Here is a 21,051-nt window from a genome sequence, read left to right on the forward strand (position 1 = left end):
GCATTTGCTATGTATAACACTCTGTCTCATGTCTCCTCTTGCATGTTCTCTTCTGTGCTCCTCCACTTCGATCTACTCGCCATTAAATTAATTTGGCATTTATTTTCAATCAATCTCCTCCCTCTGTATGCTTTACCTCTCTTCAATTCGTTCCTATCACTTTAATAACTTCTCTCTCTCTATATATATACGACTAAATACCCTATATGCTCAAAGTGAAGAAGAGTCACAGTCACACCACTTTAGTTTTAGGCTAATATTGTGAAAGAAAGATGAGCAAGAGGGCAAGGAGTCCAAGGTTGGAACTGAGGCTGAACTTGTCCCCACCAAGGGCAGCAGCAACCTCAATTATATCTTCTTCGGAGCTGTCATCGACGGAGTCTTCGACGTTGTCGCCGGTGTCGGTGCAATCGCTGGAGAGCTCCTGCGTGTCTTCCGAGGCTGAAGAGACAAGGGCAATGCTTCTCGTGGGGTGTCCTCGGTGCCTCTTGTATGTTATGTTGTCGGAGGTTGACCCTAAATGCCCCAAGTGCAAGAGTACTGTGTTGCTTGACTTCCTCAACAACGAGGAAAACAATACCAAGAAGAGTAGCAGCGAGTGAGAGATATGTTGTGAACACCACATGCATTACCGTCGAAGATTAACCACTCCACCTAGTACCAAGAAAATGTTGTTTTTTGTTATTGTTGGATTTCCCTTTTTAGTTAATTATTAGAGTAGAATTGGCATTTTCCTCTCTCAAGTTTTTTCTGTGAAATTTTGCTGTTACTTACTGTACCTGTACAAGACAATTGCAAGTTAAGGGAAGAGATTTTAAATTTGAGTTTTATATATGCAGGGAGGATTTTTTTTATTTTTCTTTTTCAGTTTTATCCTTCTTACTATTATATATTTGAGCTCTTGTTTGAATAATTTTTAATTAATAAAAGAGAAGGAAATAATTAAGAGAGTAATTTAAATTAAACTTTTCTATAAGTTTAATTAACTTATGCACTTTAACTTTTTATAAAAGTTCTCTCACTTTACTTCTAAAAGATTATTTTAATTTATGTATTATAAACAACTTTAAGTTACACAAGAACCTTTTTTCGTTTTATCATCTTGCTTTCTCTTTTTATAAATATTTATATTGAGAATTTTATTCAAACAAATATAGTTCTTTTGGTCTGGAAAATCGTACATAACATAAGGGAGTTTATGTTGGAATTTTCTATTTTAAATTAATGTAGGTTAATATTATAAGACAATTATATTAGTTTTTTTTATCATTAGTGAGTTTTATTTTATGTTATCAAATTAAGTGAGTCTGTTAAACAACCAAACTAGATGATATGAACGTAAATGAGCAGATGTAAGTGTTGTCATGTTAGGGAATAATGAAAATCATATTAGGTTAACACACTATAAGAACGCTATGGTCCCCAATATATCGAGTCGTCACATATATACAGTTTCTCTTCTTCCTATTTGAGGAGTTAGGAAGGTCCTATTAAGGAATAAAGAGGTTCCGGTTGAGGAAGAACCATAAAGCCACCAGTTACTTACGGATTCAGTGTGTTTGTTGATAAATCATTATGGATCCAGGTATTCCTAAAATTTTTTCTGATAATCTAACGTAATGTGTTCTTGGTGGTTATTGGTATTTTATAAGGTTTATTAAAAAAATTTCAACACGTGGTATCAGAACCATCATTACTATTAGATTGTTAGGATTTAAAGTTATTTGATTTCAATTATACCTAGATTGCTTTGGTTATATGAACCCAAGTTTTTTTTTTGAAACAACACTTATTATTTGTTGGTAAATTGGATATTTGATTTAAATTCGGGTGGTTTGTTTTTTTTTAACATCGTTGTTTGGATTTGTGAACGACTTCTCTTCATGGCTATTGTTCATAATATATATAAGGAAGTTTTGTGTGCATGTAGTTTTTGTTTTTTTTATTTGTTATTTAGTTTTTTTTTGTTAAAAGAAAAGGAGGTGGAAAGTTATATAAGGGAGTACATAATGAAAATGTCTAATTTGGCATCAAAACTTAAAGCATTTAAGATAGAGCTTGGTGAAGAACTGCTCGTGCATCTAGTTTTGATCACACTTACGGTACACTTTGAGCAATTCAAAATGAGCTATAACACTCAGAAGGACAAATGGTCCATTAATGCAAGAGGAAGAGAGGCTATAGAAAGACACATTTAAAAGTGTTCATTTAAGCTTAACCTATGAGAATAAAAAAAAGGAAAATTAAGGCTGCTCTAAGCAAAACAAACAAAAGAAAGATGCTTGTGGTATTTTAAGTATAAATCAATGATAGTATTAAATATAATTTAAGGATGTGATATTTACTTGCCGTAATTAATGTTTTATATTTTTTGCTATCACGATTGAAGTTAATTTAGCAATACCAGATCTTTCCCATTTATTTACATATCTAGTGATTTTTAATTAAATTGATTGACATGATATATTGTCAAAGCAATTTTTATTGCGTAAATTAATTTAATTAGAATTGCATAGATATTTGTATAAAATTATTTATGCGAATTGTGCTAAGTCCAAAGGAAGACACAATTTGCCCAAATAATTTGGTGTCTGTGGTGATAAATGTGTGACAATTATAACATATTTTTCATGTGAATTATAGTCGGTCCAAAGAAAGACTATGATTTGACAAAATTTATCGTCAATATTTGATCATTGTGTTGAGAGTACTAATTACAAATTAATTTCTCTATCCAAAGACTATGAATTAATGTTGTTCTGGGTATCTTGTGATGGGTCTGTTCTGCAAAATATTTGCATGTTATGCTATATATATTTTTATATAACTAAATTATATGTGAAAGTTATGTAATTTTAAGACCTCACATTTATTATATTAAATTGTCTTGTATTTTTTGGTTAAATTGATTAAAACAACATGTTGCCAAAATAACATCTGTTGCGTAAGTTGATTTGATTGAATTTACATGAATGTTGCATGGAATTATTCATGCAAATTGTGATTGGCCCAAAGAAAGACATAATTTGGCAGAATAATTACATACTTGCGATGATAAACATGTGGCGATTATAAATAGTGTAATTTTCCATGTGAATAATGAAATGTTCAAAGATAATCATTATTTGACCGGAATAATCATCATATAAGTTTTTCATGTGAGTAATAGAGTGTCCAAAGACAATTTTTGTTTGACAAGACTTATCATCAATGTTTGATTAATACGTTGAGAGTACCAATTGCAGTTAGTCTTTTTCAATCCAAAGATTGAGGATTAATAGTGCGCTAGATATCTTGTTTGGGTCTTGAAATTTATCATAAAGATTATTTGTGCATTGCATGTTTATTGTTCTCTTCTTTAATTGTTGTTGTTGTTATTACTATGGTTTAAATTACTCATATTATGTGAATCTCAAATTTGCATGTATAAAATTTAGAGTTTGAAAAGGGAGTCCTAAGGTGATATATGAGTGATCTTGGTATGCAACACTAGAAGTAGTAAAACGCATTATGCGTTAATTGAAGAGAACAAGAAACTACATGTTTTCATATCGAAAGTCTAGAAGTTAAGAGATCAATGGGTATTCTGACTTTGATTTTTCGGAATGTCTTATTAGCAATCACTCCACATTAGGATCCACATTTAACCATGTTGGTGGAGTTAATATTTTGCTATGAGACATCATACTAGAATTTATGATTGCTAAATTATTATAACCGGCTTGCTTGTTGTCGCCAACATTAAGTAGTCATCGATTGTTTATTGGGACAATATCTTAATGGTCTTATTAAGGATTCAACAAAGTAAAAGTTTGTTGACATAAAGTATTTGGTTGTTAAATAATGAATCCAAAAAATACAGATTTGTATAGAACATACAGTTACTCATTGCATGCTAGTTGATCCACTTACTAAAGGTAAGACACTTAAAGTTTTTCATGAGCACACTATTCATATGAGTGTAATTGTTAATAGTACCTTAGTTTAGTGGGAGTCTTACTTATGTTCTATATCTTATGGTTTACAAATATTTAGTTGTTTGGATTTTCTGCAGAAATAAAGTTAAAGTTTATCATTTCATTATCAGCTTGTTTTGTTTGCAATATTTATGTTGTGTTTGGATAGATCTCTATAAAGAATAAAGTTTAGACCAGTTGGAAATAGGCATGACTAAGACCACATTGCATATAATTTCCATGTTGCTTATCCATATTGACCTATGTCATTGAGTGTACTGATGTGGTGGTCATTTGGGTCTAGTTACATTTGTTGTAGTGACGAAAGCTGTAATGATTTCATTATTGATATATGAGATGGACTAGGTTGTTAAGGTGAAAGTCTAAAGGTAAATAGCATACATATGCTTCTTTCCTTAATTAGTCCTGAAATTTTCCTACTTTTTTGGGCTTTATTTTACTCATTAAGCATCATAAATTCACCACTTATATTTTGTGCACAAAAACTTAAATGATATTAATTTAACAATTATTTACTCAAAAAGGAAAAATTAGGAGAGAAAAATTATAAATTCTTATATAATTTAACCCCCAAAATATAATCATAATTAATTGTTATCATCAATTAAAAAATTATTTTTCAATTATAAAATTTAATGTAACTTAAGTTAAACACTCATTTTAACAACTTTAACATTTGAGTAAAATTTTACATAAAATTTTAAATTTATATGACATTATAAAACTCAAATTTAAGATAAACAACTCATTTAAGTAATGCTCTAATTTAATTATAGCCTATCTTTTAAGCCAGTCAAGTAAAACTAACTAATAAGCTCCTAACTTGACTTAATAGATAAATTCAAATACGCTATTTTTTTAGCTCTTCTAAATGGGATTTCAGTAGAAGATAATAAAATTGTTTTTTAATATAATTTTTTTTGGCACTATTCATTTATTATTAATAATAAGAATTCTTATCTTTATACTCCAGCAATTGATACGCGGTATATTTGTTATTAAAAATATATTTTTAGTAGAGGAGTACTGATGCAGTACGCTAGCTGAATCCAGCAATAGATACAGCGTTGGAAACGATGTAGTGTTAAAATTTTAAGATTTTGGGAAATTAATTTCCAACATATATTTAATATATTTATTAAAATTCTAATATATTTACAAAATTATGTTTATATATATATATTAGCAATGAAATTTAAGAAGAAATACGTTCTAAAAATTAATTTTTTCCAAAATAATATTTGTTTTAAAAATAATCGCAAAAGAGAGTACAAAGATAGGATAGACAAGGGATGCAAATAGAATCCTATCCACCTGTATAATTTTGCAACATGAGTAACTGGATCCCAATCAGATTGGAGCTGTTCTAGAAATAGACCACTGATCCAACCCATGGGCATGGCAGCAGTGATGGCAAATCCTCCAAGTTGGGCCTTGGCCTCAAACTGATAACAACAAAGCATTAAACATATTCAACTTTTCAATAAAGTAAGCATTAATTTACAGATTTTAAAGTAAGGATTAATCATAGATTTTAATGGCCGTCACTCCGCGCCTAGAAAGATTCATGCTTTTGGATTTTAGTGGAAGTAGTAGTAGGAGTATTGTCTCAAACGTAGAATGTATGTCAAAATCTAATAAATAAGGAATCCGTTACAAAGTAACGTGCTCAAATAGGAGTATTTATTCTATTGTTTGAAAAACAATATAATAAAATCTATACGCACGATTTGAATGCTACAATTTGAGTCTATACAGTCTACACACACGATAACTTTAGTAGTGCTTGACACCGCAATGACTTTTCCGCAATCCGAAGCATGTGATAATAATTTTTAAAAAAATCAATGGATTGGGTCTAACTTTTAAGGGACTAATCTCCAGCAATATAATAAATCTAAGATTTGAATTTCTTTCGGCAGATATTTATATTTAATAGGTTAAATACTTATTTGTTTATAGTTTATAATTTTTGTTTTTTAGTTCTTATAATTTAGTTTAAAAATGATTTTTTTAATCTTTATATTTTAATTATTTTTTAATTTATGTAATTTTGAAAATGGTCTTTTTAATTTTTATAATTTTATGATTTTTATTTTTTAAATTATAAGAACTAAAAAAATTAAAATATAAATTATAAAGATTAAAAAAATACTTTTAAACTATTAGACTAAAAAAATCCCTTAAGACGAGTAATTTAACCTATTTAATAGATATTTGATTATGATTATCCAAAACACACAAATAAGTTCATGTGAAAAAAATAGTTTTGAAAGAGGAGAATTGTGGGAAAAATAATAATAATTTAGGTGCCTAATTTGACCAAGTCTGGCATTAACTCAGCATCAGTTACCTTGTTCAGTCAAGGTTTGTGACGCGTTGAACTTTGACACTTTTATGGCACATTCATGCCCTATTCACCCCTACACTGAACTTGACCAGTTTCCACGCAACATCTTATAATTCTTCTCCCACTCCTCGTATATAAACCTCTCCCATCCTCACCTCTTTCCCACACTCATATCCAAAACCGAATCCACTTCTCTAACTAATGGGCGTGTTCAGCGAAGATCCGAATCCCAACCCGAACCCGATCGTGATCCGAGAGGTTTGGGCCTCCAATCTCGAATCCGAATTCGAACTCATCCGCGAACTCATCGATCGCTACCCTTTTATCTCAATGGACACAGAATTTCCCGGTGTTATTTTCCGACCACATGTGGACCCCACCAAACCCTTCAACCACCGCAACCGTCCCTCCGACCACTACCGCCTCCTCAAGTCCAACGTTGACGCTCTCAACCTCATCCAGGTCGGCCTCACCCTCACCGACGCCGCCGGCAACCTCCCCGACCTCGCCGGAAACCGCTCCATCTGGGAATTCAACTTCCGTGACTTCGACGTGGCGCGTGACGCCTACGCTCCCGACTCCATCGATCTTCTCCGTCGTCAGGGCATCGATTTCGCGCGTAACACCGCCGACGGCGTGGATTCCACGTGCTTCGCGGAGCTGATGATGTCTTCGGGGCTCGTGTGCAACGACGCCGTGAGTTGGGTCACGTTCCATAGCGCGTACGATTTCGGTTACTTGGTGAAGATCTTGACGCGCCGTAACCTACCGACGAGGTTGGAGGAATTCTTGAAAACCGTGAAGGTGTTCTTCGGAGATAACGTTTACGACGTGAAGCACATGATGAGGTTCTGTGACACGCTCTACGGCGGATTGGACCGCGTTGCACGGACGCTTAACGTGGACCGCGCCGTAGGGAAGTGCCACCAGGCCGGGTCAGACAGCTTGCTGACGTGGCACGCCTTCCAGAAGATTGTTGACATTTATTTTGTAAAGGAAGAGCACCGAAAACATGCCGGTGTATTGTTTGGACTATAGGCATTCTGTTAATTATAAAAACCTAAAAATAATAAAAATTCAATTGATTGATTATTTATTTGTTGGATTATCTTATTTTTGTTTTATTTTATGTTGATGTGATTTCTCCTTTTGGTAGGAGATTGCGCGAATCAAGGGCAAAATTACTAGTTTACATATGGTGCGTGGAAATGATGATTATTATTATAACTTTGGTGTCTCTAATTATGTTTATTGGAGTGGAATTTTCATCTGATGATCGTTGCATAGAAATACCTTTGTTGTTCAAGCTCTAAAATGTGGCTTTTAAAATTAAGTAAATTACAGTGTGAAGCAAGGTATTGTAATTGGCATATTATGAGTAGTCGTCAATTAATGAAAACTTGAGAATCGAGTGAATTACAATGTTAAGCAAAGTGGTGAATATTATTCTCTAATAGGTTGATTTTCATTGATCAGCCATAAAAGATTCTCACTTGTTTATCATATTATATATTAGATGCATGAGCACAAAAGCATTGTGATTGAATGTGAGTTTATGCCAAATTTCAAATTTTATTTGTATCCTTAGCATATTTTCTCTTGACCTATATGATCGTATTGTCAATAATAGGTCAAGAAACTAGTCCGTGCCGGAATGAGAGCTCCCTCTTCCTAATTTCTGCTGATGGATTTATTGTTGTTACTTCGTTGATTGTTTTCAGCATACAATAGCCGGAGATTCAATTGTGAGTTGGTGTTTGCCTGTGTAGAGTTCAAAGAATCTAAAGGTGGGTGAGGCTGTAAGTAGCATTTTACTTTTTTAATGAAATTCATCTCTCGACTTAGATATAATTCATCTCAATGTAAAATGTTAGTGGTAGACTCCATTTTAGTTATACTGATTCATTGTTTTTTACGCTAAATTGTGGATGAAGTTCTTGTAAAATCATTTTCCCCCCAACATGCCATTTTACACTTAATTAACTGGCAAGGTAATTTGTTTGTATATATGACATAAATGTTATTGCAACTTTGTAGTATGCCAAATTTTCAAACTGGTATGATATTTAATTATTGGTTAACATAGATTAAGGTTATTATCTCCAACTATTTTTTAAGGAATGTTATATGTATAGGATTGCATAATTTCATACCTGCAGCTTTTTACTGGTGTATCTGATTATCTCATGTCAAAATGATCGTGGCATAAGACTTACAAAGCAAATATACATATATGATTTTTTTTATGAACTCGAGGATATTTATGCATACGAGCCATAGAATCTGCTGAGTGTAACGGCAGGCTCCCAAGTAAGTTACTTTTAAGGATCCTTTAATGATTGCTTAGTTTCATGGACAACAGATATGGGACAAGTTGGGCAAATGTATGTGCTTTTGTGTGATGCTCATGTATGACCACTTCCTTGATTCTTGCAACTTGTAACTTTGGTTCATTTTTAATTGGATTTCATTTCTCTCCCATTTTTCTAAATTAGTACTATCGGTTTTTCTTGAAGATGTTGCAATGATGACTGAATAAAGGTTTGGTCAAGAGATTGGACACAAGCGATTAATGTGTTAAAGTTAAGGGATGACTGAACAAAAGCTTGGTCAAGAGATTGAATACAAGTGATTAATGTATTAAAGTTAAGGTTTAATTGTTCGGGTAGTACTCGAATTTGATCCTTGGCAGAAATAATTTTTGGTCAAACTTTACTTACCTCCTAACCGAACTCCGGATTAGTTAGATCCCTTTTCCTTGATGAACAGGAGGGTTCACACGCAAAAAAAAATGGCTAAGTTGCTTCTTTTTTTTATATCCATGAAATGGATTCATTATTCTTCTATCTAATGATTTGGCTGCAGAGTTATATTGCATATGTTTGGAAAATTAGTTACTGCATAGTCTGATTTCCGCGATCATTCTCAAGATAGTATTTCTCTTTAATAGTTTAGCTGAATAAACAAACAAGAGATATAATTAAAAGAATAGTGCGAAGTGGGATTTCTCCTCCATTTGTTATTAGCTTTTGATGTTTTTACTTGCTGTTTATGACAGGGGGGAATTGAATCATAGTTTCCCATTCAGGCCATGACTTTTGATACTATTATCGATGGCTCCAGTTTTGGTTGGTCAGACTGATTAGGTGTCAGTGATTATGAGAGGGGTGCTTTAGGAGTTAAAAAGCTTTGATCAAATTCTGGCTTCTTAGTATGAAAAACATATTCAGCTAACTTTAAGAGATGCCTTACACTTGCAGTATTTAAAATGCACTATTAGTTTTGAATTCTGTATCAGCACTTTTAGTAATATACTAGTAGGTGTTATTAATTGATGCAAGTGCAATGTTAGTCTCATGAAATAAGGAATTGTGTTTGAAATTGTATTGGAATTTGGAAGCAGTCTTCAATACTAACAGAAAGGTGACTTATGACTATTGTTGCATATTGCATAATTAGTTTTGAAGTTGCTGCTTACCTGCAGCAAACATTTAGAAGAAGTGAATAAACGTCTAATCTGCATTTGACTGATCTGAAGACTTTTATTTTATCTCAATTGTCTGCTTAGGATAAAATGCAGGCTGAAACTCCAGCTTTGCAGAAATGCATAGTATGTTTGATTGGCATATTGGGATTTTTTTGTTTGTTTGACTTACAACTTGTCTTTATGGTTATATTTGTCTTTTACTCAGGTTTTGCTATCGTAGGCTTGAAAGCTAGTTGTGTTTTTTTATATCAGTTATTACATGTTAGATAAAATTACAAAATGAAGGATCTATGATTGATATACCGTTATTCCTTGTATGTGTGGAGAGGATAAAATAATCTGTAGCATTTTAATGACAAAATCAATCTGTTCTATTTTTTATATATTTAAAAATTAAATTTAAATTTTTTTATTTTTTAGGAATCAATTTGTTAACGATCAAAATAGATATTTATCCTAATATTTATTGGCGGCCAGACAATTCTACCTTTTTCTAGTGAAGAAGTAGACATTCCTAAATATATATTATCCAAGATGTGCAAGTTTCATTTCATGTGCTTCTTATGGCTTGTTTGAACATTCAAACCAGGTAATCATTTGTATGAAGGTCAAGGTTACCCAACCATGATCAAATGCCTCGTTGAATCAGTCACAGCTTTTGGCCTTTCGTAGGTTGAACATACTTGCATATCAAAATGGGTCATACGCTTCAGTAGTCCCACTACTTTCCAATTATTAAAGTAGAAAAGTTCTACATTTACAATATTGTTTTGTAATTCATTTTTGTCTGTCAATTTTTATTACTTCATAAATTTTATCTCACATTTTTTATCTCTTCCTATCTTTTTCATTTGTTATAAAACATATTGTAAGTTTTTTACATATAAAATATAAGTAACATTATTCATGACAGTATTGTCGTTAATGTTAAAAGTGGTACGGTTTTGGCTTATGATTTAGTGAATTTTTTAAAATAAAATATATGATTCAAAATTTGTAAATCGAAAAAATGAACATTGAAAAAAAATATTTGCTCAATGAAAATCAATTCAAATTTATCAAAATTTAAAATAATTTCTAAATATTGGCTTAAGTCATATGTTTTCACGATAATAAATAAAGCATAAGATTAGTGGTCTATCAAAGAGAGACTGGATAGTTTGTCTTAAGACAAAATCATCCAAAGATTTCTAATATATAATAACAAAATTCAACCTCTAAGTTTTTTTTTACATGATTGTTTCAAGGTTTGAGAGCTAAAATAAAACCATTTTTTTACCTCAGAATCATAGATAAAAAAAAGGTACATTGGCCAAAACTTTAAATTATTTGGTGTGCAAACCTTATGACAATTATCATAATAATTATAAGGTTCAAGGATTGACCAAATATAAAAGATGTAACGTGTTCCATTAACTAGCGAGTTGTAACTCAGACGCATGCTCAAAAAAGAAGCATGTGAAGCTAGGGGCAATTATTTCATACTAATTGAGACTTTATCTTCTTAATAGATACCTCGACCCAACAGAGTTATGTGTTTCACTAACTAGTGAGTTTACAACTCAAACAGAAATAAAGAGACATGACGATGGTGATATATTTCCAACTAAGATGTTCCTTAACCTTCAAATAGTCAAAGAACTCAACTTCAAAAGCACAAACTCGATATGATCAAATAAGGAGAATGATGAGCTAGGGACAATTATTATGTATTGGGCTTGAGGTTCGATCCTCTTAACAGCGTACTTCAACCTAACAGAGAATACCAACCAAATTCACAATGTCATCACTTAGGCTCAAGAGCACTACAAGACACTTAAGAATATGGAAGCGTGCCTTGATTTGGAGTAAAATTATCATGTCACTGCTCCATAATTAGGGGCGGATAAACAGGTTCAGGTCCACGGATTAGCCTCCGGTCCGCACAAACTATGGACCAAATTTTTTTAAAAATCCATAACTATATAGGATTGTAGGCCTGTCCCGCATAATCTGTGGTTATGCGGGTTTGGCACGCGGATTAGCCCGCAAACCAGTAACTACCAATTAAGTTTAACCCAAATCCAATTAATCTTAAAAGTTAAATCCAAAATTTCTTTGTAGTTATGTTGAAAATTTATTTGGTTGTGGTAAAAACTTTTGTAATTGAGTTTTTGTTAGAGATTTATTAAAACTTTTTAATATATATATATATATATATATATATATATATATATATATAGATAATTGAGTGTAATTTATTATTTTTTAAGTGAAAAAATATATTTATTTTGAAATTGTATTTAAAAAAAAAATAGGTTCATAGACCAACTCGTTTGACTCACGGAATCCATGGGACGGGAACGGACTAATATTTTAAATCCGTGTAAGAGTGCGGGGCGGGCTAGCTTGGTCCACTGCCAATGCGAACTTACACAGGTGGACCTTACGTAGGACAAGTCGACCCGCTTACCCACCCCTATTCATAATGTACTAAAAGGTCATGGGTCTCGTGGTAAGGAATCAACAACATTGTTAAGTACACATTCACTACACATTTTTACTATGATAAAATCGCTATTAACTTAAGTATCAAAGTATCTTTTATAAGTATTCAATTTCTATCTAGGGTATGTCAACCCAAGGCCATGGAGGCCATAAGGCCAATGAGGCCTTTGCCTTCGACCCTAAGGATTTCTTTTTTTTTTATATATATATTTTTAATATTTTTTTGTCAATTTAAATTAAGTGGTAAATTTTGTTAAGATATGATCTATTATTTATAATTATTTTTTGATTAATATGACTATATAATCATAAGTTATGAATATGATGATTATCGTAAATCATTTTAAGTAAAATTTTGATTTTATTTTAAAAAGTTAAAAAAATTATTTTATATCTATTTTAGATTCAGCCTCTCCTTTACCTATAAAAAAATCTATTGAAATTAGTACACAATTTAAACTTAACAAGTGAGTCTATGATTGATATATATAAAAAAGATATTTTGACCAAAAATATTAATGATAAGATCACACATAAATTAATTTGAAAGTCAATTTGAAATTTGAATAATATTTAAAATATGAAATCACAATTTATTGTTAAAAATATTAACAAAGTATATTAAATTAAAATTTAAAGTAAATTGATTTTAAGTCTTATAATCTGTAGCCTGTGTCAACCATAATACAGAAGAGAGTAATTGTTTGTTCACTTTGGACCTTAGTCAAGTTAATCTTTCACACTTTAACCACAACAAAAATTATGAGTGACACTCATCAAACAAGAGTATAAACTGATAAAATTATGTGATACCTTATGATGTGTACAAATATCAATTACATGTCTTATGGATGTTACGGTTCTTGATTTTGACCGGTACCTGTTGAGAACACTTTTACAAGCAAAGGAGAGGTATCCAAAGTCGTACGTCTAACCCCTCTTTCTCTATTCAGCATTATCTTGGATTGAAGTGGAAGATTAATTTTGCCCAATGAAGGAACCATCACGTCTCGCATGTTAATTCGCACATAGTTAACACAAGAGAACTTATAATTGTATAATAAAGAGATCAGATCGATAACAAAAGTATAAAATAAAATGACAGATTTTTAATCTGTAGTATTTTAAAATATAAAATACCAGAAATTTATGGTATTCTTAATCTTAAGTGTCGCAATTTTTAATCTGTAGTATTTTAAAAAATCATGTTGTTTATTTTCACAAATTAATTGATGCAACCAAGAAAGGTAAATATAAAAATAACATTGTAGAAAATATGGTATTGATAATATAATTCATGATTAAATGGAAGATTCATAATCTGTAGTATTTTCACTTTAATTCTTTGTCTTTTTGGTTTATGGCTAGTGTAGAAGAAAAAATATTTTCCATTGTTTTAATTCTTCTGATTGCAGACTGATCTTCACAGAAACAATGAGAAATTAGGCATTTCCATCAGAGCTTAGTCAGACACTAAAAAAAGTCATATATTAATGAAAAATGTTAGGTAATAGGTATTATAAAATTTCGTTTATTAATATAATTTATGTTTAAGAAAAATTAAACGATATTAGAATAGACATTATGAGTATATAATTACAGTATGAAATAATATACTAACAATGCGGTCTATCATTAGTATATATGTTTTAATATATTTTTAATCTCTAAAAATTTGTATCTTTTTTTTTGTTTTGATCCTTTAATATTTTATTTCTTTGTTTATATTCTTATTTTTTTTATTTTGGTCCTTGATGTAATACTCAACTTTATATCTCATTTTTAGAGAAATTCTTAGTTTTATAATAAAAATTTATTTATAAACTATTTTAAATATAAATAAGATAATCTAAATACACCAGATTTCAGAATGCAAGTTTCCCAAAAGTCCTATGGGGGAAGACGCGAAACTTCGCACCCTTAAATTATGAGGGTCCTTGTTGGTTGCGAAATGTTGTCCTAATCAAATTAGCTCATCTACTAATAAAGCTTTCTTCACTGAAAAGAGAAAATTAAAGGTACTGTGTTTGTTTAATAAGTTTTGGTACTTGTAGTTGTGGGTAAGAAACTATAATACTTTCCATCTAATATGCTTTCAATTCTAAGGCCCCATATCCATCCTCTTACGCTATTAGATGCTTTAGCTAACTATTAATTACCTTAAAAAATAAATGCAACAATTCTAATCTATGAAACAAGTTTTATTATAAATATCGCATTGTACAACTGTGTCGGTAGTAATGTCACTTGTTCATGTAAAAAAAAAAAAAAACTGTTTGAAAATTGAGACGTTTAAATTTAAGTAACTTTTATATAAGAATAAGGCTTATTTACTGTCTCGAGCATAATATATGCAAGTATCAAGTTTCAATTTGTGTGAATTTGTGTGTATATATTATTTCGGTATATGAAAATACACCACAATAATTAAGAACTAAGATAATTTATAAATATCTTCATTCTTTAATTCATGGAGACAATTTTTAAGGATAAAATTGTGAGTCTCATGCTAATATCAAAATGCACAATATTTCATATAAGATTAGTCAATGACTCTATTGATGTAACAGACTTAAAATTAAAATATTGACTAAAAGAATAATCTAAACTACACAAAGTTAGTATTCCAAATATATCAAAATAGTCTTGCTTAAGCATCAAGGATAGAAGTAATTTATATATATATATATATATATATATATATATATATATATATATATATATATATATATATATATATATATATATATATATATATAAAATTTCCCTTTAAAAAAATTGTGAGACTTAAATCAACTTTAACGAAAATAATACTTTAAATATGGTGACCCTAACAATGTGGTAAATTTGAGGTCCGAACATGTATAAAGAGTATTTTAGTTAGATGCACTTTAAATATGTTTTAAGAAATTAAAATTATAGTTTATTAAATATTTTTTTAAAACATGTGAGTAATTATTAGTTACACATACATTCATGAAACATATTAAATAATAATTCTTCTCATGCCAAAAAAATTAAAATTATGAATATAAATCGTTAAATCATATTTAAGTGATTATATCATCATTTACTCTTAATCTTAATTTTTTTACAAAAACTTTTAATCCTAATCATTTAAATATAAGTCTGATTTATAGTTCTCATTTCTCACGTAATCTTGTTTTATATTCTTCCTATATATATCATCAATAATAATGTTATGACTTAAGATATTTTAAGCCACTATTATAATCAAATTCTTATAATAAAGTGACAGCTTGTATACGGTATAAATTTGAGTTTGTTTGTTTTATAGATTAAAAGTTGATTCCTCAAGATATAAAAAAGTTACAAGTTTTAAAAAATTATTCTCAGGTAGTAGATTATTAGAAAAGTTATAATTTTTATTTTTATTATACTTTTTCTACACTTTTATTTTCGGGATGAGGGATAAAAAATAATATTCTTTTGTGAAAAAGAGAATTTTTTTTCTAACATACCAATAAATACTATTTTTACTTATTTTTTATTTAAATTATTTTAAATTTTAAAGGTTTTTCCAGAAATATAATATTAAAATGTAACTAAATACATTTTAAATATATCCAAAAATAAGTCATATTATTCTTAAAAATGGGATTCCTAATAAAATACCTTAAAACAAAACATTCCTCTCTCTCTCTCTCTCTCTCTCTCTCTATATATATATATATATATATATATATATATATATTATAAAAATAAGAAATTAATAATATGTCAAAATTAATTAAACCTTACATACGATAAATTAGTAGTAATTGCAACTTAAAGTCTACTTCTAGCAATCCGAATCCCCTATCTGCTAAGCTAGCGAGGAGCAATTAGAAGAAAGAAGCTAATTAAGGAATTTTATGACCATCAAATATAAATCAAGCGTCAATAAAATGAGAAATTATTTTATGGTTTTGGACCAGTATTAACTATAAACAATTTCTACGTAATACATAATCAAGTTTATTATTTATTAACTCTTTTTTAAATTGAAATTTTCAATTGTATATCACATATAAAATAGTTGGAATCATAAATATATATATATATATATATAAAAACTTTTTTTCTCTAAACCATGGCACAACTGATAAATTAAAAGGTTAGATTCAGCGCCAAGAAAACCCATTCATCAAAAGTGAGCATCTAGCAGCTAGTAAGGAATATATTGAATGAACAATTACTCCTAAAAGTTATTGTTTGAAAAAATCTTTAGTTTCCATCTAATTAATCATTAACATTAAAAAAGTACCATACAAAAAAACTGAAGAAAAGATCAATCAAACCATTATCTCTTTAAACTTACACAAAACAGCCACTTGCCATTCTCAAGCTCACTCAGCTTTTATACTTTTCAACTAAACCCCAACTTCAACCCCACACACACACACATATATATCATGCATTACTTATCAAAGAATGAATAAGGAGCCAATTTTAAACCATGATGTTTACATGCATCCTCCTCCAACGTCTGAATTCAATGCCTGCACATGGCCTAGCTAGACATATGCGTGGCCTATCTTAGCTAGCTAGCAAAGAATCCCTTGCCATGGAACAATACTTTGTGTAAACACAAACAATCTATATAGACACAATCAATTAAAAGAAGAAAACATCAACTTAACTCCAGCATGGATCTTAGTATATATATGCTTTTTTAAGTGAAAAGAGTGAATCATGAAAATATTGGAATTAAATCAGAGTCATGTAACTTTTTAAAGTACTACAAGCACGCCTTGTGTGCATAATGATATTGCCACGGCCTTCATTGGTTCTTTGGAACAATGAGGGGGCTCTTGTGAGAGGGAGATGGTTCAGACACGACAGAAGTGGTAATAACCTTGTGAGGAAACGCTTCTTTGCAAATCTCCTTGAAGGCCTTAACGATCACGTGGTGATGACACTGCGCATTCAGCTGAAGAAAGCATTGCAGAAGGTCTTGAAGGTCGTTCTCTGACTCGATCTCCTTCTCAAAGATCATTTGGAGCATGGAGTGCCTGAAATCATGATACGGATTCGAAGAGTCCTTCTCAATCGCCACGCTATTCACCAGGGGGCTTCGTTTGAGTACAATATTGTTGTTGTCGTTGTTGTTGTTGTTGTTGTTGTGATCGTGAAATGTCTCGGATTCGGAGATTGTGGTGGAAGTGAACTCTTCTTCATCAACTTGCTCCGGGGAAGTGGTGGAAGAAGCCATGCTACTAAGGTTGTTGTTTTCCTTTTGGTGAATGTGTGTTGTTTTCGACTTTGGTGTTGGCTCGTGCACTTTAGAGGATTTTGTTTTGCTGCAACCACAGCTTCCGTTTGCTGTGAACACGGTTCTGAGAAGACTTTTCTTATTGGAAGACATTAACCTTATAAATTAGTTGACATACACAAATAGGTGTAGGAATATATAGAGTGGGAAAAACAGAGTAAACAGAGGACTCTGTTTTTGCTTTTCTTGAGGTATGAGAATGGACCAAAGTAGAAGTAAGTTCGATAGGCTAAGGTAAATGGGGGGTGTTGGTAGGATTTCTTTTCAAACTAACTTTGTGCTGAGTTTTGATAAACTGAGAGATACAAAGCGGATAAAATGGTCAATTAAATTAGTGTGCTTGGAGAGGAAGGTGGGATTGGGGATATATGGGAGTCTCTTTCGGAAATGTTTGGTGAAAAAATGGGTTGGAGTTTAAAAGGGGTTTTATGAAGCTATTTGACTTGACGTAGGAGTAAAAGTGATTAATCTTACGGGAGAAAAAAAAATACTTAAATTAGTCTATCATGACCACATTCTTCTTTTGGGTTTGTTTTCAAGATAAATTTCAAATGATTAAGTATTGAAAAATTAGTTATTATTTTATACTATTATCTAATTATAAATTATTATTTATAGTAAATTTATTCATTTTTATAGTCATATCTATCATGTTTTTTTATTTATTTATTTTTTATTGATAAATATAAATTTATTAAAATGTTAATTTTGTTAGAAGAGGAAATTGAATCTGCCTTTTTTACATTTTTTCTTAATCATCCAACTCATTTTATATCTTTCATGTTTTTTGATTTATTAATAATGTTAATCCTTTTACACTAAAAATACATAAAAATTAAACTTTTAAATGTTCAATTAAATTTTGATATATTATTAATGCAAAGATTTTTACTATATCAACTAATTAGGAGTTATGGTAGACATAATTCTTAAAGTAATTATAAAAGAATTAATATTTTCAAATACAATAAATGAAATTTTCAATAAAATTCTCTAATATTTCCAATAATGGCTATACTACATAGTTCTTGTACCAAAAAATACTAGGATAGTTCAATAAAACACAGAACTCTTAATTTTCAAATAGTAGTAATGCCGTCCTTATGTTATTGAATTTACAATAAACTTCATGAGTAATAAAAATACGGAAATTACCTTAAACTGAAAAGGAAGCCTCTTTTGTTAATAAAGTTAGCTTACAAGGAAACAAACTACTACTACTATTTTATAGACTTGTTTGAATCTTAAATTGCTTTTTCCTCCATCGACTTGCTTCTCCCAATATGTAGTTTTTTTGCCGCTCAAGTTTTGTCTCTATCTCTTGTCTAACATTGTGGAGCATGAAAATATTCTAATAAATAGTTTAAATCATTTCAACCAAATATATGTAAAAGATAGTTTTATGTATTTATTTAGACAAAAATCTGCTGCTTTATTTCACAACAAACTGTTATTCAAAATTGCCATAACCGACTATGGCACCAGAAGTTTCATTCAAATAAATGATTTGGTATTAATTAATAATATCAGCCGCATTGATAGGATGATTAATTAAACCTTTTTTGTTCAATGACACATTCTATCTTACAATAGCTTGAAGTTGTAGCACGGTAAAACAGAATAAAATGCCTTTTTGTGTCATTTATTCAGCCATTTGCCACTTGGTGCTATAAATGTTAGCATACTAATTAGACGCTATATTATTTTGTGCCGGGTATAATTAAGATATTACAACACACTGAAATAACTAAGTGCTCCTTCAGGTCGTTTTATATTGCTAAAGACTTGAGTTGGATATTAAATTTACAAGATGATTACATGTTCTTCAACAACTATAATATAGAAACTATTTCTTCAACAATATATAGTAAGACTGGAAAAAATAATCCGTGAGTTTTCACGTGGACCTCCTTTCATCATTTGCTCTTTTTTTTTTAGTGGAGAAATAATAGGTCTTGCCGTCTTGTCCATAACTCACTTTGAGTTTTGACATTGAAGTCCCACTAACTTGCTTCTTTATTAGATGCATGAACATTTTGTTAATTGATTATGCCATCAGGGCTAAAAATATTCCATCACGCGTTTATATGATGTTCATGTGTATGGAAGATTTACCACGTGGATGGAAACTGAATTTCTAATTGTAGGCCAATAAATTAATTGATTTGATACAAGGAGCGCATTGTGCTTGTTGGAAGATCAATTTGAACCATCTTAAGCTGTAGCAGTAGTACAAGGAACTTTATAAAACGAAGCTCTAACGCAATTATGACACCAACTTTCTGTTGCATTTTAAGCTTTACATTTAATCCTAGCAAACACAACCTTATAATATGGCATCATTTGCAATTCAAATTTCAGAACAAACACAATGAGGAATTTGAAACAACTTTTTAGCAGGAGATTTCCATTAATTAATTATCTCATTCTGAATGAAAGAAAGTTTAGTATAGTATTCAGATTTGATTTGAAATAGCCTCTCAACTCATTTTTATCACAAATTAGATCTCCTATGAAGTCTAATTTAAGATAAATTTCTCTAGATCAATAATCCCACGTTTGGAAATTCTAATGATGACATCAAGTGATAAACATATTTTAGTTTGAGCCCTTATCTATCTCAGTCAATTCCTAATTTGTTTTATACTATCCTATTAATTGAGCAAGTTGTTCTTTTGCAAAATTAACGAGGTAGCAATTTGATAATATAAACAATAAAATATAAATGCAAAGATAAAAAAAGCAAAGCGTAGAAGAATAGTTAGATCCTACAATCTTTGGAGAAATGGGTCTTGATTAATCCTGAAGTAGAAAAGATACTTTAGTTTCTCATGATCACTATAAGAGCACGAGAACAAGAGAACAAAAAAAGAGAGAAGTTATCATTACAAATTTAGTATAGTACAATACTCCTCTCTCATGAGAAGTATAAGTATTACACTATCATCACTTCTTAATTCAAAATACACTCCTTAGTCTATTTAACATGACACTGTTAAATTAAATTACACTTTCCTCTCCTTTGAGATTTGAGTATTACATTTCTCTTCCTTCTTATGTGTTAAAATAAACAATTTAGTTTATTTAGTATAGCACTGCTAAAGAATATTCTTTTAAAAGATATCAAAATATATACTAAAATAATTTTAACTTGCGAAGTTATCATTACTAATTTAGTGTTCTAGCATTGCTCTTGTTTACGCATCAATAGTTATTGCTTCTCTAGTAAATGTTTTGGGGGTCACATATCTAGTCAAAATTGTTGATAGTAGAATCTCGTAGTAGCAAAGTCAAGAGAATATTTTAGTCATTAAATTATTTTTAACAAAAATAATTAAAATCAGAGTAAAGTGTAATATATTTGCATATGTCAGGAAATGGGAATGTATATTTAACACGAGAGGAGAGTGATGTAATATTTGCATCTCTCAAGGAATGAAAAAGTAAATGATATTTTGATAATACGGTTTTATTT

General features: G+C 30.3%; 3 protein-coding genes across 3 annotated transcripts; 2 read left to right on the top strand and 1 right to left on the bottom strand.

Annotated features, from left to right (window-relative positions):
- LOC114379647 lies at positions 1–830 on the top strand. Its single transcript, XM_028338333.1, has one exon. The coding sequence runs from the start codon at positions 273–275 to the stop codon at positions 600–602; it is 330 nt and encodes a 109-aa protein (XP_028194134.1). The 5' UTR covers positions 1–272; the 3' UTR covers positions 603–830.
- A 5,577-nt stretch (positions 831–6,407) lies between these two features.
- LOC114378554 (probable CCR4-associated factor 1 homolog 11) lies at positions 6,408–7,423 on the top strand. The gene has a single exon (XM_028337172.1). It carries the CDS (start codon positions 6,529–6,531, stop codon positions 7,363–7,365), a length of 837 nt encoding a protein of 278 aa, XP_028192973.1. The 5' UTR covers positions 6,408–6,528; the 3' UTR covers positions 7,366–7,423.
- A 9,495-nt stretch (positions 7,424–16,918) lies between these two features.
- Positions 16,919–17,926, bottom strand: LOC114379464 (transcription repressor OFP6-like). The gene has a single exon (XM_028338132.1). It carries the CDS (start codon positions 17,667–17,669, stop codon positions 17,085–17,087), a length of 585 nt encoding a protein of 194 aa, XP_028193933.1. The 5' UTR covers positions 17,670–17,926; the 3' UTR covers positions 16,919–17,084.
- Between the last annotated feature and the right edge of the window lie 3,125 nt (positions 17,927–21,051).

Source organism: Glycine soja, chromosome 12 (genome assembly GCF_004193775.1).
Source record: "Glycine soja cultivar W05 chromosome 12, ASM419377v2, whole genome shotgun sequence".
NCBI classification, from domain to species: Eukaryota; Viridiplantae; Streptophyta; class Magnoliopsida; order Fabales; family Fabaceae; genus Glycine; species Glycine soja.